Below are 27,448 nucleotides of genomic sequence, written 5' to 3'. Positions count from 1 at the left end.
TCCTCTGTGAAACTTTAAATTAAAATATGTCGTGAACTTGCAAAGACAAAAAAACAGGGCCTTTTTTTCACAGGTTCTGGTTGGGGGAAGCAGCCCTGCCCTTTTAATTTTTGGGAAAAAAGTCACAGTCTATTTGCAAAGGGGGGCGAAAAAACTTTATGTAAATTCAATTTTGGGGAATAATGTCATGATTTTTAAAGAACTTTACTAAAACGGCCCCTGCTATCACGAAGGGAAAAGCCCTGTAAAATGATATTGTGTTCTATCTATGATGCTGATGTTTGATTAAAAACAAAACTGTTTAAATTATTAATCCCATTTTGAATTTCAAATAGTAAAACTGAATCGATCTGCCTGTCTGTATTTCATATTGACTTTCTAATCACTGAAGTTATTTTGTAAAGTTATTGAAAATAAAATGCTTAAGTGTATGTATTCTTATTACTGCAATCTGTTATATACTTCATTTTTGAAATATTTTTAGGTGCCCACAAAATAATTGGATTTGCACCCCATTCTTCTGCAAGTAGTGATGGAAGAATCAATTGATATGCCAGTCCGACAAGCAGGTTAGTTATACATTTAAAATCTAAACACTTTGCAGCTGCTTTGGCATTAACTTTTCAAACCATTGACCAGTTAATATTAACTGATTATAGAAGCAATAATATTATAGGATTTTTCAAGGAAAAAAGACCAGAATTGTGAGTTATTTCTTTGTTATTAGGTATAAATTCTTGTATTTTGAATAAGAAAAGAGATATTTTCCTTCTTTTGGTCCAGAAAAAAAATCCCCCCAATTGTACAAAAACAGATGACATGTTTGCCCCAATTCTAGCCCTTATAAAATGCTTTAGATATCAAATTCCACAATGAGTCCATGAGAAATAAATTATATAAAATTTAGAATGTGCTGATGAAACATGTTAAAAAGTATTTTTGAAATATTCAAAAAGAAAACAATATTGAAATAACCTACATGCAGGGCTCTCAGTAGGGTCAGAATTTCACGAGTCAAAGACTCTGGCCAAGATTTTCATGAGTCAAATAATTTTTTTTCTTAGGGTCATTTTGACTACGATGAATCATTTTATGTTACAAAATTATGTTTTCAGTTACTGAGGTCCATTTTTGTGTAGATTTCTCAAGTCTAAATTGATAATATTTAAACATGGAAAAAAAATGCCCCTGGTTATAATGTATATATACCCCCCCCCCCCCCCCCCCCCCCCCCCCCCCCCCCCCCCCCCCCCCCAAAAAAAAAAAGAAGAAAAAAAAAAAGACAACACAAAAACAAACAAATAAAAAAAAATGAAATAGACATCTTTACTGTGAAAGAATCAATTTAAGCCAGTTGCAGCTTTTCTGATTAAAAGTTTAAAATATAAAGAAATATCTTTACTGGTATGCTATATTCATATTAATATTTTTAAATACCAAAATGGACTAGGAATATTTAATGGAAAATAACAAAATGTACAGGCACTCCAAGTTAAATCAAGACACGATTTCATTAGTAAAAACCTTTAAAAGCAATCAATAATTGACACCTCAAGTATGAAATTCTTATCAGTTGTGTAGAGCTATTTTTTAGCCCCGCTGTCAAATTGCATCCAATGATGTCACCCTTTCAGTGCACAGGCTATAAACAATGCTGTGTTATTACACACGGTACATTTTTTTTAGATGTGATTTGAACATGTGTTGGATTTGATAGGTAACCTTAGGTGTGGATTTAAGGTAATTATTATTGCATAGCTGAAAATCCCCACGTGGGCAAATTGACTCTTGAGCAGATTTTATCACGTGTCAAATTTGTGCATTTCCTGATTTTCACGAGTCAAAACCCGGATCCCCGTGTCAATCGAGAGCCCTGTACATGATAAATTAACTTTTTTGGGAAAAAATCTCAATTTTTATCACATCGCCCATGTTTTTCCCAATTAAATTCATTTAATTGCACTTTGACACTTCCTCAAAATTAAAAAAAAAAAGAAAGCTGTAAAGTGTGATTTTCCTATTCACATAACACATTAGATAATGCTCTTATTTCCATGTGTTTACTCTAGGTGTAATTTACCTCAAGAACATGTGCACACAATTCTGGAATGAGAGGGAAGCGGAAAATCCGGGTGATCCTGTGCCATTTAGTATACATGAGCAAGACAGATTGACAATTAGAAACAACATCATAGAAGCTGTGATACATGCTCCAGATCCAATCAGGTATGTATAAAGTTACAAATGAAGCGCCCCATGACAAAAACCAACCATTAAATGCGTTTGCAACCAGCATGGCACTCAGCACCAGCCTGCGCATTCCAGCATTCTGATCAGGCGAATCCATGCTGTTCGCTTACAAACCCTAGAACAAGTAAAGAAACTGATAGCAAACAACATGGATCCTGATCAGACTGGCCAGGTTTCATGCTGGTCGCAAGCACACTTTGTTGGTTTCGTCATGGTGCGGCTCAAATGTATTCTGCTTGAATACAGGACCCTTATTACTTTATACCGGACTAGGGCCAGGTGCCCGCCAATAGCATGATAATGCATGATTTCATAGAAAAAGGGTTCATTTTTTATGTCCACGGTAATACTTCATTAAACTTGTAATGTGAAAACAAGTGGTACATATTTTGGTTTTCAAAATACAAATTTCAATTAGATATTGTTAATCCTGCTTTAAGCAGGCAGAATGTTAATAAATAGAATATTGTGGGAGATATATGGAAGTTGACGTTAAATTGTGTAAACATTACTCTGACACCTATGTTTTTATTATTGTAGAGTACAGCTGTGCGTTTGTCTAAGCACAATAATCAAATATGATTATCCTGGTCGCTGGCCCAATTTCCCGGAGAAGGTTGCCTTCTATATACAGTCAGAAAATCATGCTACGTGGATGGGAGCCTTTATGTGTTTGTACCAAATGGTGAAAGTCTATGAGTAAGTTAATCGGTTAAACCATTTTGTTGAAAGCAATATTTATATTTAAACTGAGCAACTTTTGAGTCAGATGTGTAAATGCAATTTATTATATGTTATTTTAATAACAAATCACATTGAAATGATTAAAAACTTGATGTAAATTCAATTTTTGGGGAAACTGCATGATTTTAAAGAATTTTCTTTGGGGAATCTCTTTTAACGACCCCTTCAAAAGAAGGAAAAAAGGCCCTTATAAAAATACATGTAAATCATTCTGAAAGTACAGCTGGTTATTTTTTCCAAGTTTTCATGGCTATAATTATTAAAATTAAGAGAGGACCACTGTGCAATGTTAACAAATTAACAGCCTGTTGATATGAATCACAAAAGTAGTAGGGACCTTTATAAATAAGTGTTGAGGTTAATCCTTATGTTTGATAAATTTCCAAATTTACTGAATGTTTCCAATTCTTTTCATAGGTACAAGAGAAGTGAAGAAAGGAAGATTTTAGACACAGCAATGGCCCACATGTTACCCCTGTGTTATCAAAGATGTGCCCAGCTCTTGCCAGATCCCTCCGAGGCCTCAAATTTGCTACAAAAACAAGTTCTTAAAATATACTACGCTTTTATCCAGGTAACACTTTACATGATTTTACACTATGATTATTAGTATATCTTTATAATGATAAATGGGTCTCCTACATAGCTTAAAAGGCATCCTGGTTTAGGAAAGGAATATTAAATTCTGAAATACGGTCTAAAAAAAGATAATCTAGTTAATTCATAAATATAGAATTTTATAATTTATCCGTAATTTTGCCAAACTAATGCCTGATAAGAAATAACAAATTAATGATTCTTTCAAGGTGAAATTGATTTGTAGCTTGGCATGTTTATTTTCAGAACTATTTACCATTGGAAACTTTAACAAAAGAAGTATTTACACAATGGATGGAGTTGATACGACAAATTGTAGACAGGCCTGTTCCAGAGGTGAGTGGAAGTGATGTTTCAAATCTGTAGTCCAACCAAGAGCTTTGTATATGAGTAGAAATTTGCATTGCCGAAGCAAATTATACACCTGGCCTTGAAAATTATTTTAGAGTGTGAATTAAAACTGTTAAAAACTGAATCTTTGGTTCAGTTATAATATATTAGCATATATAAGATGTTAAGGAATATTTTTGGTGAAAGAAAAGACATTAAATGTGCTATAAAGTTTATCTCAGTCCAATAGTGCAGAGATAATGGAAATGATGCATTGAGTTGTCTTGTTTTTAGGAAATACATTGCAATTTTCAGTGCATTGTTGTAGAGTAATGCACAATTTGAGTTTAAAGAAAAAAGGTAGCAATTTTTGTGTGCAATGTTGTACAATAATGCATGGCTTAAGTTAAAATGGTCATGAATATAGATTATTTACTAAGCATGAAACGATAAACCTTGCTTTATTATAGTAAATGAAAATATAATATCTTATATCCATTCCAACATGTTAATAAAAAAGGGAACTGATAAAAAAAAATGTTGAACTACATTGAGCGGAAAAGTATTACAGCCAGATTTGTGAAATTTGCCGTACGCGAAAAACATAACCTGATGTACGGTTTATGCCACACATATATCTTATAATAATGCACACAACTGTACTGTCTGTTTAAGTGGGGAATAATGTGAAGGGTGTTGGAATGTTAAATATACAAAGTAAAATGATCATAACATATTATTATGGTGTTGTGACACAATGATAAACTTTCCATGTACAGGATACAAATCAAGTGGATGAGGACGATAGGCCAGAACTAGCTTGGTGGAAGGTGAAAAAGTGGGCAGTACATATCCTATCCAGAACTTTCGAAAGGTGAGAAGGTATTTTCCTGGCCAATAAAAACAAAGAAGAAAAAAGAAAAAACTTGTGCAATATTAACATACTTTATACCTGATGAATAAATGATTTTGCCTTTTGCTGAGTTTTGTAAGGGACTTAGTTTTGGACAAATGAAAGAAATGTATTATTCAGGAGGGGAGCAGTGCCCTGTGGTTATTTGCCACTCAGTCAAGGGATCGTATGTTCAAGTCTCGCTCTCTTCACAACCATGTTTCCTTGTATTAAGTCAGTACTGGTTAGTTCCAGGAAGTATAATTAAAAGTTGATTGATATTTCCAGGAACTAAAACCTGAAATAGATTTATATATAAGTTGCTAGATCATGCTTCAATAAATGTGTTACAAGTAAGTTTTTTATGCCCCCACAGAGTGGGAGCATATAGCGTTGCACGTGTCCGTCCGTCCGTACGTCCCGAAATCTTGTGAACGCAACTCCTCTTAAACCGGATGGCAGATTTTGCTTAAACTTCCAGGGATGAACAACCTTAATGTGTAGATGGTAGTAAAGGAAGGAATTTTTGCTGTAACCAAATTTAACAGAATTATGGCCCTTTGTTGATTTTTTTCACTATATACTATGTTGAAATTTTGTGAACGCAATTCCTCTTAATCCGGATGGCAGATTTTGCTTAAACTTCCAGGGATGAACAACCTTAATGTGTAGATGGTAGTAAAGGGAGGAATTTTTGCTGCGACCAAATTTAACAGAATTATGGCCCTTTGTTGATTTTTAGTTTTCAACTTGTGGCACATGTAGTCTAAAAAAGTATTTGACCTAGAGTCATAAGATTGACAGAACAGTGGCGTGTGGGGGCATCCGTGTCCTATAGACACATTTCTAGTTTTTTTATTAATTTCAATTTGAAGATGTACTTTGTGTGTGTGTTAAAATTATAAACTGTTGAAACTGAATGTAAGTATTTTATACTTCCTAACAGATATGGAAGCCCAGGAAACGTAACAAAAGAATACAACCAGTTTGCAGAGTGGTATTTGAAAGCATTTTCAGGTACTTTATGTTTCAATCCACTATTTAGAGGAAAATACCAATGCTTATCATGTTTTTATACTTGATCTAAACTTTTAACTTTAATTTATTATGATAAGTCAGTAGATACATTCCCACTGAAGTATTATTGTCCTTCACTATAATGCAAGTTTAAGTAATATGTAGAAATATGTGTCACAAGGTGGGAAATATGAGAAGCCTGACTGGGACTCGAACCTCAGACCCTCTGAACTCTTTTAACAGCTGTGCTGTCTGGCTGCCTACAGATTTTCAATCTTATCAGCAAACAGTTCTTTAGGGTTAATATAGATACCTAAAGTGTTTTATTCACGTAAGCATGTCTTAAATTAAACTGTATTTAGTAGGCAGAGATGATTGTTGATTGAAATATTTCAGGTGGTATCATACAAGTGTTATTTAAGATACTGGAACAGTACAGACAGAAAGCATATGTAGCACCACGTGTCCTTCAGCAAGCTCTTAACTTCCTCAATCAAGGGTGAGTACAATACTTAACAAAAAAAAAGTGACAAAATATTCAAAAATGCTAATATGCCTGAAATGTACCCGAGTCGTCGGAAAAGCTGGAAAGTTACTATATGACCATAACAATAGCCATTCGGTCAGCTCACTAGGTAGAGCATAGCACTGTGAATCTGGCAGCCCTGGTTTGATTCCTAGACGGTGCAGGTCACTTTCTTTCTGATTGATTAGAAAATTCTAAGGTCATTCACACTCAGTACTGTTCACACTGTACCTCTGCTCTGGCATGTACAAAAGTTATAAGTTCCTTGCGGAAGTGAAGGCAACTAGTACCGGTAAACTGCTTGACAGCCTGCCCAGGAACAATGCAGTGACTGAACTGTGCTCTGGTAAATTCAGTGTGGCTTACTGCCTTTATCTATCAACACCACCACCATATGACCATTACTGTGTATGTCCAAGTCTAAATTTGGCTAAAGATAAAAATTTCACATTTAAATTTGAAATTTCAAGAATTTAGTAACTTATCTATTTCAGTGTGAGTCATGCATTTTCGTGGAAGTTTATGAAGCCTCACATTCAGCCGATCATACAAGAAGTGATTTTCCCACTGATGTGTCACAGTGATGCTGATGAGGAATTGTGGGAAACAGATCCACAGGAATATATCCGCATAAAATATGGTGAGTTTTAAAATGTTTTAAATTGGCAAGCTACATAAATTACATTTGGTCATGCAAGCTACATAAATTTCCCTTTATTATGCAAGCCATTCAAATTGCCTTTTATCATACAAGCTTTTCAAATTGACTTTAATCATACAAGTTTTTCAAATTGCCTTTTGTCAAAATATCATACAAGCTTTTCAAATTGCCTTTTATCATATAAGGTTTTCAAATTGCCTGTTTTCAAATTATCTTTAATCATACATGCTTCATAAATTGCCATTTATCATAAAACATTACTTAAATTGCCTTCTGTCGTACATTTTCAGATGTTTTTGAAGATTTTCTTTCCCCTGTGATTGCTGCACAAACCTTGTTTTATTCCTGTGCCTCCAAGAGAAAAGAAGTGTTACAAAAGTCCATGGGTTTCTGTATGCAGATACTCACCCAGGGGACGGCCACACCCAGACAGAAGGACGGAGGTCTACACATGATTGGGGCAGTAGCTGAAGTTTTATTGAAGGTATTGGTTATTGTAGCCGCTTTGTAAATGTATCATGGGCATGAAGAGAAAAGGTTGATGTAAAAGGTTAATCATGTTGAAAATTTTGAGGTTTGTGGTATAGAAGTTCTACAGCTCCATACTTGCTTTATCTACTTCTATCATAGACAAATACAAAAATAAAATATTGTTTAGATAAGTTATCCTTACGCATCTTATTCAAGGTTGTTATTAGGAGGTTGCTGAAGGACAAAATGGCTTTCTCAATTGCATTGTTGGCCACCTGAAAACTAAGAAAGCAGTCTTTGTTGTATTATAAGGCATAACACCAAAAATGACCGCCTTAATTCTAAATGGCCTGTTACAGAAAAATTCTAATAAGTTCAACCCTGTAAAAGTTGTTCCACTGATTCTTGCAACACTCCCTGCAGAAGTTGTTCATGTGATTATTGTGACACACAAGAGATTGATCATCATTCAAACAAATAGAGAAATCTCTATTCCTGATCATAACTGTTCACTATCTGTGTTATTTACTGTAGTGAATTTTAACCTCAGGAGATAGTAATTACTGTATTGTACTCATTCTGTGTTACATGCATAGAGTGGTCTAAATATAGTAAACAACTTAATAATATATATTTTACCAGCTTTCTTCCAACTATTTGATAATTCCTAATTGTTGAAAATGTGTATTTTTTCTCAAAAAGTCGTCAGAAGTTTATTATTTTGTGCTATGAAATAAGTTGTTAAGTCTGAAAAAATGTAGTTTCTCTGAAAAAAAAAAACTATTTTATTATTGCTCCGAGTTTAAATGTGTGCTGTGAAATAACTGGTTACCTCCCTTCCTCTGAAGTGATAGGATTGAATTCTGTCAAGTTTTAAAATTCTTTTATTGGTACCCAATGGAAACTAGATTTTCCTGATCATAACTGTTCAATATTGGTTGTTATTTACTGTAGTGAATTTTAACCTCAGGGGAAATTAATTACTATATTGTACTCATTCCGTGTTCTATGTACAGTGTGGTCTAAATATAGTAAACATATTAGTAATTATATTTTACTGACTTTCTTTCAACTATTTGATAGTTCTTAATTGTTAGAAGTTTGTTATTTTTTCCCAAAAAGTTGTCAGTGATTATAATCCCAAAATTCGCAATCTTGCTATATTCAAGACAATGTTAACCTGTAATATAAGCTTCATTTCATGCTTAAAATCGTTTGTGTTGACAGACCCATTTTCAAAAGGGATTTAAAAAACCCACATGTTTCTAAAAACTGAATTATTGTGTGCTTTGAAATCAGTAGTTAACTCCCTTCCATTAAAAATGTTATTTAATTATTGGTCAGAGTTTAAAAGTGTGCTGTGAAATAACCAGTTATCTCCCTTTCTCTGAAGATAAGGTCATTTGATTCTATCAAGTTTCAAAATTCTTTTATTGGTAACCAATAGAAACTAGAATTTCCTGATCATAACTGTTCACTATCTGTGTATTGTACTGTAGTGAATTTTAACCTCAGGAGAAATTAATTACTGTATTGTACTCATTCTGTGTTGCATGCACACTGTGGTCTAAATATAGTAAACATTATGATTTTAATTATGTCTGACTAGTGATTTGATGCATAAAAAATATTGTACTTTAGGGTCAGTCTGACCAAAATTAATTGTTTGACCGTCCTGGTGGTCACATACCTTTCACCGCTGTTGTTTCAAATCCTAGTAGGTTAGGGGGTCCGTGGCCTAGTGGTTATGGTCATTGGGGAGGGTTGAGTTGTCTTTTAAGTGTGTTATTTAAGCTCAGTGCAAACATTTTTTTGTAAGGATCTTTATGTTTTAATGTTTATTGTTGCATGTATTTATTTTAAGTGTATCATCAGATGATGAAGAAATTGCTCCTTTGATTGATGACCAATTCCTGATCATAACTGTTCACTACCAGTGTACTTTACTGTAGTGAATTTTAACCTCAGGAGAAATTAATTACTGTATTGTACTCATTCTGTGTTATGTACAGTGTGGTCTAAATATAGTAAACAGTATATTGTAATATTGATTCAGGGGTGGCAAAATCAATTGTCCAGGTATTGTATTGTCCAGGTTGCCTGTATGTTTAAGTAGAAATTTTGAAGAATATACTAAATAAATATACAGACAACTGAGACAAGTTTAGAAATGCTTCAGATAAAAACAGATAAGTTAGTCAGAATCAGATTTTGCTGACCCTGTACTTGCAGGAAAAAAGTTGTTGGCTGAAATAATAGCAGGGCACACATAATGCTCACCAACTTAAGATTTTATTCTGGTCTACATTTGTTAATGCATTGTGTATTGAAATGCTTCAAACTTGATTATGACTTCATTGCTTCTAGCTAAACTAATACCAACACTGGCTGCTAAAATCCTTAGCGTACTGGCTCCTAGAGAATCTACCTATGTGACCAGTGCTGTCATCAGACCAGAGGGCGCATCTTTGCCGACTGATCATGGTCTGCAGTGTTTGCTACTCAGTCGTACTTAAAGAAAATTGCATGAAAAGTGAAGAATGTGTTTTGTTCATATTGAAAAATGAACAAGTCAAATTTTTAGCATTGTAAAAGTTAGATTTGATGGAAAAACTACTGCTATTGATGTTATTTAGATTTGTGCTTTTCATATTTTATATGTATTTTTGTTGCCATTTTAGAGAAAGATATACAAAGACCAAGCAGAGATGATGCTGACTTCACATGTATACCCAGAGTTTGTCAGTCCAAATGGATTTTTGAGAGCAAGGGTAAGGTCATGTATATATTCTTGTCTCTGAAGTTGAGTAAATAAGCATGATTATTATTAAAAATTTACTGTATTGACTTATTGATGAATTTAGTGGACCTGGACTCTGTCGCTTTTTCTGTACAATGAAAAGTGCAGTTGAGCAAATTGAATTGATATGGATGTAGTTTAAATGTAGAGGGTACAGTATTTCAAATGTATTTCAATTTTTATGTATAATGAAATTTCTGAGAAAAGGGGTCCAAGGTAATGAAAGAATTCTTTTGAGATTTGTTGCAAATTTTAGAATTTTCAGTGTTTAGTGTACATTCTGTATTCAAATATCTGAAATTCTAATTAACCTCATACTATGGTCTTGGATTTTTGATAAAGAGTTATCTTATTTAAATATCAATGCGTGCATTTCTCTATGTTTAGGCCTGCTGGGTGATTCGAGTATTTAGTGAAATGAAGTTCAAACAAGAAGCACATTTATTCCAAGCCCTGGAGCATACAAAGAACTGTCTATGTACAGATAAGGAACTACCTGTAAAAGTGGAAGCTGCCATAGCTCTACAGATGCTGATCACTGAACAGGAAAAAGGTATGGTAGAATTTTACAGTGCCTTTTCTCATTTTTAGACAGATTTATTTTTCCACCAGTAAAAAACTGGAAAGTTGCCATGTGGCCTTTACAGTGTCAAGTTTAACCAAATATCAAACACATGCAGTAAAGTGACGCATTCCTTAATGCTTACAGTTTTTGTTTATTTCTTGTTTCTAAAAAAATTTATTATGCCCCCATTTCGAAGAAAAGGGGGTATATTGCTTTGCACTTGTCGGTCCGTCGGTCCGTAGACCAAATGGTTTCCGAGTGATAACTAAAGAACCCTTAGGCTTAGGAACTTCAAACTTGGTATGGTGATTGGTCATGGCCAGTAGATGACCCCTATTGATTTTGGGGTCAAGGGGTCAAAGGTCAAGGTCACATTGACCTTGTAAGCAAAAACGGTTTCCGATCAATAACTAAAGAACCCTTAGGCCTAGGAACTTCAAACTTGGTATGGTGATTGGTCATGATCAGTAGATGACCCCTATTGATTTTGGGGTCAAGGGGTCAAAGGTCAAGGTCACATTGACCTTGTAAGGAAAAACGGTTTCCGATCAATAACTTAAGAACCTTAAGGCCTAGGAACTTCAAACTTGGTATGGTGATTGGTCATGATCAGTAGATGACCCCTATTGATTTTGGGGTCAAGGGGTCAAAGGTCAAGGTCACATTGACCTTGTAAGGAAAAACGGTTTCCGATCAATAACTAAAGAACCTTAAGGCCTAGGAACTTCAAACTTGGTATGGTGATTGGTCATGATCAGTAGATGACCCCTATTGATTTTGGGGTCAAGGGGTCAAAGGTCAAGGTCACATTGACCTTGTAAGCAAAAACGGTTTCCGATCAATAACTAAAGAACTTTAAGGCCTAGGAACTTCAAACTTGGTATGGTGATTGGTCATGATCAGTAGATGACCCCTATTGATTTTGGGGTCAAGGGGTCAAAGGTTAAGGTCACATTGACCTCTTGGGTAAAAACGGTTTCTGATCAATAACAATAGAACCCTTAGGCCTAGGGACTTCAAACTTGATATGGTGATTGGTTATGATCAGTAGATGACCCCTATTGATTTTGGGGTCAAAGGGTCAAAGGTCAAGGTCACATTGACCTCTTAGGTAAAAACGGTTTCCGATCAATAACTAAAGAACCCTTAGGCCTAGGAACTTCAAACTTGGTATGGTGATTGGTCATGACCAGCAGATGACCCCTATTGATATTGGGGTTAAGGGGTCAAAGGGCAAGGTCACATTGACCTTGTAGGTAAAAATGCTTTCCAATCAATAACTTAAGAACCCTTTGGCCTAGGAACTTCAAACTTGGTATGGTGATTGGTCATGACCAGCAGATGACCTATTGATTTTGGGGTCAAAGGTCAAGGTCACATTGACCTTGTAGGTAAAAACGGTTTCCGATCAATTAACTAAAAACCCTTAGGCCTAGGAACTTCAAACTTTGTATGATGATTGGTCGTGACCAGCAGATGACCCCTATTGAGTTTTGGGTCAAGGGGTCAAAGGTCAAGGTCACATTGACCTTGTAAGTAAAAACGGTTTCTGATCAATAACTTAAGAACGCTTAGGCCTAGGAACTTCAAACTTGGTATGGTGATTTGTCATGACCAGCAGATTACCCCTATTGATTTTGGGATCAAGGGGTCAAAGGTCAAGGTCACATTGACATTGGAAGTAAAAACGGTTTCTGATCAATAACTAAAGAACACTTCGGCCTAGGAACTTCAAACTTGGCATGGTGATTGGTCATGAGCAGCAGATGACCCCTATTGATTTTGGGGGTCAAAGGTCAAGGTCACATTGACCTTGTATGTTAAAACGGTTTCCGATCAATAACTAAAGAACCCTTAGGCCTAGGAACTTCAAACTTGGTATGGTGATTGGTCATGACCTATTGATTTTGGGGTCAAGGGGTCAAAGGTCAAGGTCACATTGACCTTGTAGGTAAAAAAGGTTTCTGATCAATTTACTGAAAATGCTTAGGCCTAGGAACTTCAAACTTTGTATGATGATTGGTCGTGACCAGCAGATGACCCCTATTGAGTTTTGGGTCAAGGGGTCAAAGGTTAAGGTCATGACCAGTAGATACTTGATAACCCTTATTAATTGTTTGATCACTGGGTCAGAAGTCATGCATAATAACCTTATCACATGACTAATTGGCTGCTGATAGGGGGCATACATGTTTTACAAACATATCTTGTTTAGTTAGACGTGGTAGGAAGTTATAAGCCTATAGACATACATACACTCAAGTCTGTTGTGGAACTAAGCAATGAGTGTAAAGTTACTTGCTTTAAGAAACAATGGTATGTCTCTAACAAGGTTTGAACCGACATGGCTAGAGGTCCTTAGATTACTAATTTGATATGTTAACCACTTAGTTGTCCTGCCTCAATAAAATCTTAATTTGGGTGTTAATGAGCTGCATTTATTCCCAAATTAATTGAATTTCAACGTATCAATTTCTCAATTGAGCATACACAAAGCAGCTCCCAGAAGTTATTTAAAAAAAAATATGTCAAATTCATTGTGCATGTTATATATTGATAAAATGCATTGCTGATTATTTTGCAGCAAAATTATACATGAAACCGCATGTGAAAACTGTGATAATAGAACTGCTAAATTTGATCCGAGAGACGGAGAACGATGACTTGACGGGAACCATGCAGAGATTGGTGTGTACGTATGTAGAGGAGGTTACGCCCATAGCTGTCGAAATGATGTCTCATCTGGTAAGTTTGTTCATATTCTTTATTTTCAACCTTGAACATCTCTTGTTGTATGAAAACTTCATGTTGAAATAGTTTCTGCATCAGATTTGTTATCTAAGGGTCTCTGGTTTGATTGTTAGGGAAGTGGGAAAATTTTCAGTGACAAAAACCTGGACATTCTGTCTAATGGTCATTTGTCTCTCACAACTGGAAGTCATGTTGGATAGTCTGTTCCTTGAAGACGTTATAAATTACTAGTAATTTGTTATCTAGGAAAGACCAAGAGTTAAAATAGGCATAAAAACAACAATTAATACTTGCATCTTTACTTGCATCTTTAAGTTGTATTGTTTTACTATGAATAAAATCTTTTAACAAGTGCTACATGAAAGCTATATTAACGGAACAGGTGTACTCTCAAAAATCTCCAAAATAACTACCTTATATTTAGTTTCTCTTGTGTTGACAGGCAACAACTTTCTCACAAGTATTGGAGGCTGATTCAGATGGCTCGGAGGAGAAGGCTATCACAGCTCTCGGTATATTAAACACCATGGAAACTATACTTACAGTGATGGAAGAGCAGAAAGAGGTACAGTTTAACATTTACATACCATATATTTTAATATTAAAAAGGTAGCAGTGATTAAGTTTGTCAACATGGAATTACTTGGCCCTCTGTTGTGGGTTTGAATCTCCATTGGAATGTTAGAATGGTTTTGGGAGGTCTATCTACTCTATTTAAAGCTCTATAATGACATTTAAAAGTTTGACAGAAATATTCAGTCTTCCCTAGAAGTGCTTGGAACTTGTAGTTAAAAAACAAAATTATGTTTTCTTTCCCGTCATTATTTGGATCATTCTTAAGAAATTGTTCCACTTAATGAGAGTTGCAACATTAGTTCTCATGTATTCATGTAGATAGTACTATTCATGTTTTTCAACAAGTCCTAGATATTGCAATATGCATGAAACTGCGATCATGCATAACAAATGATGTTTCTTTTAAATTTGTTTGCTGTGGGCAGTGTACAAAAAGTGTGAATTAATATACCTATTCAATCATAAGCATATCAAGTGAAGGTTTTGTTTTAGGACAAATTCAGTATAGTTATAAATCATATCCACCAAACAAATCATTTCCACCAAATCAACTCTGAAAACATTTATACTCCTAGAAAGGAGAGCATTTACTATTAGTTGCTCCTTTGTCCATCCGCCCATCACACTCTTGTTCGGAGAATAACTTAAAAAATATTGAAGGAATTTTATTTATAAACTTCACATAGTGACTAGAGACCATTGAGAGGCATTGCAGTGTCTAAGAATCATAACTCTAACTTGCTTAACTTTTGAATTATCTCCCTTAAGTTAAAAATGCTTGTTAGGAGTATAACTTCTAAACTATCAATGATATCTCTTTGAAACTACACATGGAAGTTACTCATTACTGTACATTGCTTAGTTTTTTAATTATGTCCCTTTATAATACTTAATAATGCTTGTAATTATATTTTACACAGATAATGCTGCAACTAGAAGGAATTGTGCTCAATGTTGTGGGAGTTGTACTGCAAAGACAAATGCTAGGTGAGTTAATATAACTGCTCTTAGCCAGTGAACAGTTGAAATAAAAATCAACAAAATTTCAAAGTTGTGACTTTTTCAAGTCTGGTAGTTGAAATGCATATTTTATTGAGATGATTTCATTCTGATACCACAGGCTTGCAATGTAACATAATCTTCCTAAACTTGTTAAATACAAGGGTATCTTGAGTAAGATCCTCTTGATGTAAAATATCTATATACGGTGACATAACTTTCTTAAAGAGGACTTGGGCTGGGGCCCTCACATAGGGGAATTTCGGATAATTTTAAAGCAAAAAAGGGAATTTTGTCTGTCAACAACAATACTCCTAATGTTAAGTATTACATAATTAAATTTGCGCAATGCACACTTCAATATGATATTGTATAGGATCTTCTGTTTTAGATTTTAAATCATGGAATGGAGACCCTGATGTAATGTACGAACTTGTGTAAGGTCCTATGTATAGAATAACTATGTATTTTCAGATTTCTACGAGGAAGTGTTGTCATTGATCTACAGTTTAACGAGCTCACATGTCACTGTACACATGTGGCAGGTCTATCTAATGCTGTATGAAATGTTCCAGAAAGATGGTATAGACTACTTTACAGGTATGGTACCATAACTGTTCTGAATAAATCAGTGTTTTTAGTTATTTACATTATGACTATGTATATGTGTGTGTGTGTGGGGGGGGTTCTAAATGATAAAACTGACACCAAAGTAGGGGGCTACTGTTCTGACCCCTGTTCTTCTCAACTTAAAATTGTTTAGTCATTTGTGTACAGCTTTTCAATGTACATAATTTGAATATTTGCAGGTGCAATGTCCAGAGGTAGCAATGTCTTTACTACAAATACATAGTTTTAAAGTTTGTCCCTGTTATTCCCATAGAAAATGTAGAAAATCTTTTGAAGAGTCTAAATTGTGTCCAAGTGCTTAAGACATTTGCATGAAAATGATTGTTTTTGAGTCTAATCAAGACTTGTGCATGTATGTTTTCAGATATGATGCCTGCCTTGCATAATTACATCACTGTGGACACACAAACATTCCTTTCCAACCCAAAACATCTAGAAATTATTTATAATATGTGTAAACAGGTAAAGAAAAAATCTTTAAACTCATATTGTTCTGAACCTTAACCTTGTGAACTTGCTATGCTGCTGTTCAGTGCTAGGCCAAGATGAAATTTCTCTGTGATAACTGATCTTGGACATTGAGTGCAATGGTCCCTAACTTCTGAATCTGAATTTTTATTAGTAGTTTGGAACTTCAGGATTAATTGGTAGTGACTGGCTGGCTATCCGGAAAGTCAGTTTGGTTGACCAAACGCAAGATATGACTATAAATTTTATAAAATTTGGTGTAAAAAGTGTAAAAAACAATCGCAACACAAACTTTTTCTTTACATTGTGTGCTTTCCAAATGTCAAATGTTAAAATATTGGCTTTCACCAAGTTTCGCAAAATTAAGCAATGAGTTTGGTAAGATTTAGGTATGATTATTGTAGATTTTGTTTTAAACTTTTAACTAAACCCTGTTTTACCATTTATATGACTTGGCAGTACTGTACTTAGCAGCCCTAGAAAAGAAAAGGGCATTTTTTGTGTGCAAACCTGAATAAAAATTAGAAAATTTAATGAACCACGTAAATAATTAGAAAGTAGAATGAATCCGGTAAATAATTAGAAAGTATATAGAACCCTTGTTGAAACATTGCAGGTAATGTCAGCTGATGTAGGAGAGGATGCTGAATGTCACGCTGCGAAGTTACTGGAGGTCGTATTACTGCAGTGTCCAGGGCAAGTTGATCAAGTAGGTGCCAGAGTTAAGGATCGCGTATTGTTTTCATATTTCTTCACATTGTAGTTAGCAAGTTCAAAATGACCAATATCTAACTTATATTGTTGGTACTAAAATATTATGGATAAAGTAATATCAATGACCTTTGTTTAAATTTCCCTTTAATTTGAGTAAGGTGACTGTGTCAAATATCATACTTGTAAATTAACAAATTTTATAGCAAGGTATGGCAGAGGTTAATAATCTTAAATCGGACGAAAGAAACTTGATTATTAGGAGTGAAAGGATTACTCACGATTATGCCAAACCGTGATTCAGACTTGAAGAATCAAATGTCTTTTTTGTCATTGGCATATTTCGATATGATTTGTTGTCACCATTTTCACGAAACAATAATGGAGAATTGAATCGAGAAAAAACTGTATTGTTACACCCCTATTGATAAACGTATGTTTGTACTTTGGCTCCAAATGGAATTTTTTCCTCTTTTGTCAGATGGAGAGGTTAGCCAATGACTGGGTGAAATGAAGAGGGATAGAATAATTTTTAGACTGTTCTTAAGACACATTTACGTATTTTTTCCTTTCAATTTTCAGATTATAAGACCGTTTGTTGAATTAGTGCTAGAAAGACTAACTAGAGAAGTTTTAACGTCCGAACTAAGGACAATGTGTTTACAAGTAGTGATAGCCGCATTGTACTATAATACGCCTTTACTTATTGAGACATTGAAAACATTGAAAGTGGCCAATGTGCAAGGGTCAGTGATGCAGCAATTCTTAAAACAGTGGATTCATGATGTGGATTGCTTCCTAGGGTAAGTGTAGTGATTATTTTAGGGCTGGGGTCATAGTGACTGGGACTGGGTTACTTATAGATGATCCTTTATTTATGATGAGAGAAATCTGTTGGCAAGAGGGAAAAAAATATATTGAGAATTGGCACTAATATTTGGATTTGTCTGTTGGGTTCTTGTCTGACATAGTTAATTAATAGTTTTCTCATGTAATACAGTTGTGATCATCCAGTTGAAAAAGTTCTATATAAAGTGCAAGCTCTGCATAGATACCATCTTTAGAGGTATTATATTACTTCTGTCCAACAACATTTTCTTTAAAATCTTCCCAAAATAAGACTGAAATAATTTGACACTTCTCTATAGCAACACCTTGTCAATAACCAAAGTCTTTATTTCTCTGAAGGGTATTGCTCTGCAGAGGTTGTACTGAAAAAAGTTTTTGTGACACCTGTATTGCTCAATGGCATAATGGGAAGAGGACAATATTGTTCTTTTTCTGTTTGTCTGTTGTTATCAACGAGAAAGTCTAGCAATATTATCTTCATTCTGTAAAATATAGCTTTAAGGACACTGTTTTTAGTAAGCATATTTGGGACAAAGAATTTGTTTTACTAACCTGTGAGTGAAACTTGAATGTCACTGTATGTTATTAACAGTGTTGCTGTGTCTTAGAAGGGGACATGTAAAACAATATCATGATGTGTATATTTAACAGAATTTGAAAATTGACTGGTTTTTCAGGTTGCATGATAGGAAAGTAAGTGTATTAGGACTATGTAATTTATTAAGTATGTTGGAATCAAATAGACCATCAGAAGTGACGGAAGTCGGCTCACAAATCCTTCCAGCTGCCCTCGTCTTGTTCAGCGGCTTAAAACGAGCGTATGAGAGTAAGTTGATAGTTTTACTATATTGTAATTGTAAATTTTCAATATTGTGTATTAGATGTTTATAATCAGATTTGAAGCTTTACTCTGAAAGGAAAAAAGCTGATTGTGCCAATTTAAGCCGAAAATTTTCAGCTTCATGGTGCACTACTGCACCGAACAACCTGTTGCGCCTAACATTGATGTTGTAGCCATGTTGTAATTGTAAAAGTTTGTAATCCAGTAATGGAACAGAAAAATGACATTTGTTGAGTTTCAGTGTAACTCTTTCCAAAGCCGTACAGTAATTGGTTTTTGTGTTATTTCAGCAAGAGCAGAGAATGAGAATTCAGACAGTGAAGACGATGATGATGATGAAGATGGCGACTATGAGCAAGGTATGCCTTACTATTTTAGCATATCGTGTAGTGGTCGGGTTTGTGTCTTCCTTGAAACCCAGGTATTAACGTTACTGGTTTTCCAGAAAGAGGAATGAAGAAAAATAAATGATACCAGTTGAAAGAAACTTGTTTCCCATTCAAGCAGAAATGCATATGTTTAAAGTAACTACAATTTTATGTTTTATATATATCAGAGTGATGTTTTATAATGTAATAATGGACTTACAGCATGTTACATACTTAATACCTGGAGACAATGGTTTTTCATGTGAAACAAATCTATGAAAGAGGTAGCATAAATGTAGACAAAATAGTATTTTCATTCTTACAAAATACTAAATCACTGTAACTTTACCTTACCACTTGCCAAAACACAAGAGGCAAATAATGGATCAGATTTATGGCTAATGAGTAACTTTTGGAAAATTAACCTATACATCAAAATTAGAAACTTTGAAATATAAAAATGATAGCAATAAGCATTTGAAGGCTTAATGGTAGTACTACTTAATGGGCCTTTAATGTTCAAGTTACATGTACATTTAATTGTGTAAAGTGTTTGTATTATTTGTGTTGTAGATGCTCTTGCTAGTGATGAAGATGAAGTGGATGAGGAAGGTCAACAATATCTAGAAAAATTGGAGAAATCTGTAAGTTTATATAATACTGATTTTTTTTGCCCAAATTAATTGTAGTTTAACAAGTCAATCTTAACCCTTGGTCTGCTTGCTATCTTGCAATAGATGGTACACATGCCATGCAACCAGTGCAAACCAAAATCAGCTAATACTTTAGTGCCATCTAATCATGTTTTGCACTGTTTTCTTGTCAGTCAAGGTCATATTTTGAAATTTTACTAAAATTATCAGTGATCAATGTTCAGATTGAATGATGAACAAGTTAATTTAAGATATTTACCTGGACAAGGGTTAATACTTGTCGTGTGTTATTATGCTGTCACCACATTTTAAACAGTGATGCAGTCTTTGGCTGAGTGGTTAAGGTAGCAACTCTAAAATACTAGCCACTCGCTGCTGTGTGTTTGAATCCTGTCAGGAACTTTTTCATGTGAAGGACCTATCTAGCTGGCATAGGAAAGGGTCAGTGGTTGTACTGTTGGGACTGTTTATTCTTGAAATAATACATGTAGGGGCAGGCATCTTGTGTCTTTTTAAACCAGAAGTCTTGAATGTGACGGTGTCTGTGCAAGTTAAAATTCAACAAACAAATCTTTCAACAAATTTCATATTACTGGTTACTAGTATTTAAGTAAAAAAAATTATATATTTTAATTATAGGTTATATTGACAACCTATCATACTGTTCTCCCAAGGTTTTCACATGGTTTAGCTTATGAATAATCATTTGCATGAAAAAAAAACTTTTGAACTTTATTTGATTTGATTGATACAGAAAAATATATATTAAAAATAATATGAGCGGCGTCAACATAATGGGTTTGCGAGCAGCATGCATCCAGACCAGCCTGTGCATCCATGCAGTCTGTCCATGCTGTTCGCTTACCAACTATTACAAGTGGAGAAACTGAACAGCATGGATCCAGATCAGACTGCGCGGATGCACAGGCTGGTCTGGATCCAAGCTGGTCGCAATCCCACTATGTTGGTTTTGTCGTGACGCGGCTCATATATAAATTGAATTACTTGTTTATTTGAAAAAAAATTACCTGCTTTGACTTAATAATTGTCTGCTCTTTGCCATTTTAATTAGTTTATATTACCATGCTAATAATATTGAGTGAATGAAAGGAAAAGAAACATGATTAGACTGTTTTACCGTAACATATTTCAGGTAAATAATGATGGCGACAGTAGTGACGATGATTCCCTCGACGATGATGAAGCTGAGGAGACTGCCCTCGAGAGTTATCAGACACCCCTCGACGAGGACAACTGTCCTGTAGACGAATATATCATCTTTAAACAAATCCTACAGAGTAAGTTATTTATCGTGTTTATGGTCCCCCACCCTCTTCCCTGTCTTTTGCTATATTAATTTCCGTCAAACTGTCATTATGAGGAAGGTATTCAACTTGCTTACAGAGGGTTGGTGGTTCTACTTCGATGTCCCCTTGTTACTGAAATAATGCATGGACAAACACATGATGTCTTCCTCCATCAGTAAAACTGGCAAATCGCCATTTGACAATTACAGTGTCTTTGTGACTTAAAAATGCAGACAATCTTTTGAATGCTAGTATGATAATGATTTGACCATACCATTAGTGAAGGTATGTATCCAGGATATTCTGCTTGTCCACCCTAGTCCAATAGGAACAGCATAGGTTTTGTGATCCAGAGGTTGATAGTTCAATCTTCTTGAAAGGCAAAATTAGTTCGAGACAACTGATTTTGGATATCTTGTCTAATGGTCATTTGTCCGTGACCGCTGATTTAGAAGCTCAAATTAAGAATTTTGTTATAAAAGATTTCTCCAGAGTTTTAAGAAATACATTAAATATTTGCATTCTGTAAATTATAATGTTCTACATTTTAAATGCAAAATTAGGTATTATACATGTATACTGTTTCTTGCACCATATTTACCCCATTAGTTTTGTAGAATTTCAGCATATTTTGGTGTATTTTGAGGTAATTTATGTGAATTATAAATTCCTTTTTGCTATCTAAAATGACAACAATGCTCTTATGAAAATTAGCGTTAGAATTTATGATGTGTGGTGCCTGGAAAGGGAGACAATTCTGTATTTATTTTTCAGATCTCCAGTCAGTAGATGGTAATTGGTATTCTATAATCACTAGTCAGCTTACAGCAGAACAAACTAAACAACTCGATGATGTATTTAAACTAGCCGAGCAAAGAAAAGCCGCAGCAGGTTTGTATTTGATTTATATGAATAATAAGAATTATATGTTGACTAATTTTGGCAGACACTGTATTAAACCTGAAGTCACTGAACTTCTTTTGGCAGTTTTTCAGAATGCCTTTTTAAGTACATTTGTGTTAAAAGAGTTTATTTTTCTCACTCTGACAATATGTTGACAATTTGAGGTTTTGAATCCTGCCAGGCACTTTGCATTTTCTTTTGTGAGGAAGTTATATTATGGAATGTAGATTGTTAAACTCTGGCGCCAGATCTTGCCTGAAAAATGCATGGAGCGACACATGAGGTCCTCCTCCAACTGTAAATTTTGAAAGATGAGATATGATCTTTACAGTGTTAGTTTGACTTAAAGCCTAATAAAAGTGTTCATTATAGTTAGCATGAATCTCATTTTCCTTTACAGAATCAAAGAAAATTGAACAGAGTGGTGGCTACAATTTCGCTTCACAGACAGCTGTACCCCAAACCTTCAATTTTGGCCAAATAGGATGAGCGTCCGACCTAGATTTTAGACAAACTTTCAAATAGTTTTGTACAGTAAAAATCACTCTTACGGTCAAAAAAATGTGCTTGTTTTGTAAGCTGAGACAGCTGACTGATCGGTCATCTCTCATTTAGAAACAAAAAGTGCATTTTGTTCACCACCCCCCACACACCCCTCTCACCATGTTTATTATCATCAAGTGCAGGAGGTATTAGTGCTAAACCATCATTTTCATTTACGAATTTCATTGTCATGAATGTCAATTTATACACTGTTCAAAGTAAATACATCACTTTTCATGGTGAATTTAAAGAAATACGCTATCTTTTCTTTTTTGTGGTTTTAAAGAATTTATTTATCATTTATAGCCCCCCTTTTTCCCCATATTTAAAAGATATTCTTGTGTTATATATAAGGTATTTAATGAATATGTATATTCATATGCGTGTGTTCATCAGTGAGTCGTGTGACGATATATATGTTAGGTGCATGAAACGTAAACTGGCCGCATTTTATCAATTTTGTTGACCTCGTGTAAGGGTGGTGTGCAATATTATAACTGCTTGCGTTTCTCCAAAGTAATCTATTGCCAAATAGTCCCGCCCTTGTACTGGCTTTAATATGTTGGTTGTTCTTTTTTCTTCTTTCTAAATATTTGATGCATTGTATAAGGGACATGTTCTTAAGTTAATAAAGATTTCTTGTATTCAAAATTCACTTGCAAAAAATAGTCATATGACGTTAAATTGAATTATCTATATATTTAAAAAGAATTTTTTTTGTTTGGTGAAAAAGTACTGTAACTTTAGTCAAGAGGAATGTTATCTGAATTGGTATGTGTTTTCTTCTTGTCCCCTCTTGGTTTTTCACTAAAATGGGGCAACTTTATGATGTAAAGACTTGGGGAGGGTCATGGGTTCGAATTCCAGACATGGTAGAGGTTTTTCGCTGGCAAACCTGTTGACAGTTTGGTTTATTATGATATGGATATTGGTCCTGCGTCATTCCTCCCTTCACCATGAAACTTTGTGTTTCCCATGTGATGGTGTTTGGGATCAGTTTGTTGTTGGTGGGGACATGAAAAAGTAATCGAGTCTCTCTCTATCATTAAATCTAGATTTAAGAAGTTCACCTTTAACAGTGTTGATGTTACATGAAAGTAAAAAAAAAACTTGAAAAATGAAATTGATAACAATCTTGTTATTCAAGCCTATGTCTGGCCACTAAAATTATTGTCTTTTTCCATCCAAAATGATAACAGTAAGTTCTATATGGGTAGAAAAATATCAGGCAAAACAAAATTGATATGTACTTTATTTGTTTCATATTATGATGTTTAGATAAATCTACATGAAACAAATCTGTAAATGTGTATGAACCTAACCTGTGAATATGTAAAATGCGATTATTTATTAAATTTCTGCGACTAGTGCATTCCTTACCCATAATGCATTCCTTACGATGTCTTCAGAAGTACAAGGAATATACATGTATAATTTTGCTAGAGGTGGTATAATATGTATATTTTTTACGGGTTCAAGAGGTCTTGGTATGTACATTATAACATATGATAGGTACTATGTACATTGTGTCAATTTTAATTTTGACAGGTCCTTCATTTAAATTTTATGATGAAAAGTATGTATTAATTTGTTAAGAGGTTCGAAGACAAGATATCCGAATTTAAAACTTAATTGTTTCTGATAAGTTTTTACATTGGCTTCACACGAGTTACGGTTTTTGAATTAACAATTACAGGTGCCAAATGTATTAGATAGACTGCTTGTTTGTAAAGGCTGGTATTTCTTTCTATGAGTGGCATGATTGTATTGGATGCTGTAATTGAAAAAGTCAAACATACTGTGAAGATATGTGATTTGTTATTGCTGTATATAGACCTGAAAATAATTATGACTGGTCTAAATTTGAAACATTTATTGTGTATAATTGAGAATTTAGGATAATTGAGCTACTCCTTTGCCAGCATGAGTTCAAATAAGATTAACTTATAGACTGCTTGTGGAAGCTGGTTATAAATGCCATGTGACCAGTGGGGACCATGATCAGAAGGCCCCTCTATGTCGTCTGGTCATGATCTGAACTGTTAGCTATTGGATCAGTACATATTTCTGAAATTTGAACGTTTTCAAAAGGTTTTCCAAGATTGAAAAAATGGACTATTTTAATTTAAGATCTTTAGGGTGACAAGTGTTATTTCTTTGTTTAATCACTATTTTGTAGGTGGATATTTTGAAGTTCAACAACAAAACACTAGATTTTTTTTATTGATTTTTTTTTTCGTGCTATTGGTGGAATTTGATGTAGTGATGTCTTAATGCAATTCTTTGTTAAAAAAAATCTGTTATCACACTGTTTTTCGTTCAAGGTGAGATAATGCTGTTAAAAATGGCACAAAATCTGTTTAAAATGGTGCCAAATAAAATTAATTGAAATGTTTATTTTTCTTTTTTTCTTATTTTTTTTTATCTTAATGCATTTAAGGTATTTCAATGAAATTGTCATTTTTTGGCTTAGATTGGTTTGTGGGCTAGATTTTTTTATGCTGAGGCAGTGTTGTTTTTTTACCAGCTTTTAAGTTTGAAAATCACATTCTGGCATCAGATATGTCTAAATGAAGTAGATCCTTACCACCCCCACCCTCGCATAACATTGTTCTTAGCAATGGTATTGTAATAACTCTATCAATAGCTGGCTTGATTTGTTCATACTTTGTAATACATGTATTTAAAAAAGGAATTTTCAAGGGAAAATATTTATTGGGTTTTTTAGTGGGCATTGTATATGATTTTTATATGTATACAAGGGAAAGATATTTTTGTCTAAAATTAAAAGGGAGCAAGGGTAGAGAAATATCTAAAATGACAAATTCATTAAGTTATGACAAAATTTATTTTAGTAAAAATGTTATTTATAAATAATATTATATGCCCTTTTTATTTTGCCCTTGAAGATTGATGATGATTTTTTCGCTTTTGCCAAAACAGAATAAAACTGCGGTTATGTTAAATCACTGAAAGGGATGGGGTTGTAGGGATGGGGTCGTAAGGCTGAACTGGTGTAAGGTTATTTTATAGAAATTACCCAAGTTATTAACTGGAAAAGTTTTGGGGGTAGGGACTGGGGGGGGGGGGGATTTAGGGTTGGTGGATTGAAGAAACCACAGTATTATTTTGTTTTGGCCTTGTATGGTAAATGCATGATAATAATATGTTTGAATGAATTTAAATGGATAATTAATGAAGTCACGTATTTTCTGAATCTTTAGTACTCAAAAACCAAGCTGTGATTTATTGAACTATTGTAATGTACATGTATTATATTATATATTATTTTTTCTCTGTGTATTTGCTGTTAACAGATACAAACATTGAAATGTTTAGACTTGAGACATTAATTATTCATTTGAAGAAAGTAAAATGACTTGTAGATGTTTGTAAAAATCCACTTGTTATCAGAAAACTTATTTGCAAATATAAGTGCTATTTTACTTCACAAGTTGTTTGTTTGTATTTCTAACTCGCAGTTTTTATACGCCCGTTTGAAAAACGGGTCGTATTATGGTTTCCCCCCTGGCGGGCGGTCTTGCCGCATCCAATTTTTGTTTGGAGCAGATCTCCTACAGCATGGAGGAATTTTAATGAAACTTAGAAATGGTCACCACTATGAGACATGTGTCGCGCGCATGAGCCAGGTCAAGGTCATTCTTGGAGGTCAATGAAAACGCTTGTCCGGAGCAAAACTAGTGCATGCATAGAGGGATTTTAATATATAACTTTACACAAATCGTTGTGAGATGGAGTGTTACTTGCAAAATTTAGTCAAAGTTGTCAAAGTTCAGATAAAAAATTTTTAATATGAAAATGTATATTCGGACCATTTAGTCATTTATTGAAGGATTGAAAATTGTGACTACTGGTGTGAAACGTAATTTAGGTTAATATATGCAAGGTCACTGAAGATGATAAAATATAGATTTTTTTCCGAGCACGCATGGAGGAATTTTATTGAAACTTCATAGAAATGTCCACCACTATGAGAAGCTGTTTCGTGCACAAGAACCAGGTCAAGGTTACACTTAGAGGTCATTGAAAAACTTGTCCGAGGCAAAACTTCTACATGGATTTCAATATAACTTGGCACAAATCTACACCATTGTGAAGTGTCAAATGCAAAATTTAGGTCCCTGTGGGCAAGGTCAGTCTCACAGGGTTCAAAGTTCAGATAAAATTTTGAAAGTGTATTCGACCATTTAGTCATCATTTATTGAGGGATTGAAACACGAATGGTCATTATCATGACTTCTGGTGTGAAACGTGATTTAGGTTAATATATGCAAGGTCACTAAAGATGATAGTCAAGGTCACTAAGATTATAAAATATATAGATTTTTGCATATCTCCTACACGCATGGAGGAATATAAATGAAACTTCCACTTTGAGAAGCTGTGCCGCGCACATAAACCAGTTCAAAGGTCAAGGTCACACTGAGGTCATTGAAAAACGCTTGTATGTACTATATGCATAGAGGGATTTCAATATAGTGTGGCACAAATGTTCACTATTGTAAGGCGGAGTTTCGCATGCAAAATTAAGGTCCCTGCGGTCAAGGTTACAAATAGGGGTCAGAGTTCAGATAAAATATGAAAATGTGTATTCGGACCATCTAGTCATCATTTATTGAGTGATTGAAACACAAATGGTCATTATCATAATTACTGGTGTGAAACATGTGATTTAGGTAATTATATGCAAGGTCAAGGTCGCAAAAATGATAAAATATTGAAGTTTTTTTCAGAGCATATCTCCTCCACGCATAATGGGAAACTTCATAGAAATGTTCACCACTATGAGAAGCAGTGTCACGTGCATGAACCAGGTCTCTAGGTAATATATTAAGGTCACGCTTAGAGGTCATTGAAAAATGCTTGTTCGGAGCCGAACTTCTGCATTCATCGGGGGGTTTTAATGTATCTTAGCACATATGTTCACCTTTGTGAGGCTTATTGCGCTCATAACCCAGGTCCCTGCTTCCAAATT

The 27,448-nt window shown here is 34.4% G+C and overlaps 1 protein-coding gene across 1 annotated transcript; it reads left to right on the top strand.

Annotated features, from left to right (window-relative positions):
* Positions 1–489: 489 nt before the first annotated feature.
* LOC132745486 (importin-7-like) lies at positions 490–23,085 on the top strand (the record flags this gene model as incomplete). Its single annotated transcript, XM_060734436.1, is given in 25 exon segments — positions 490–569; positions 2,070–2,226; positions 2,791–2,949; positions 3,412–3,568; positions 3,838–3,927; positions 4,701–4,795; positions 5,760–5,830; positions 6,227–6,329; positions 6,851–6,996; positions 7,308–7,501; positions 10,170–10,259; positions 10,676–10,841; positions 13,438–13,598; positions 14,047–14,169; positions 15,101–15,167; positions 15,654–15,779; positions 16,174–16,271; positions 16,894–16,986; positions 17,571–17,791; positions 18,515–18,663; positions 18,969–19,037; positions 19,620–19,690; positions 20,853–20,997; positions 21,781–21,897; positions 22,310–23,085. Coding segments are annotated over 25 exon segments (2,994 nt in total). The 3' UTR covers positions 22,399–23,085.
* Between the last annotated feature and the right edge of the window lie 4,363 nt (positions 23,086–27,448).

Source organism: Ruditapes philippinarum, unplaced genomic scaffold, assembly GCF_026571515.1.
Source record: "Ruditapes philippinarum isolate M1 unplaced genomic scaffold, ASM2657151v2 ctg2613_1_1_1_1, whole genome shotgun sequence".
Classification (NCBI taxonomy): Eukaryota; Metazoa; Mollusca; class Bivalvia; order Venerida; family Veneridae; genus Ruditapes; species Ruditapes philippinarum.
This window is presented reverse-complemented; position numbering and strand designations above follow the sequence as displayed.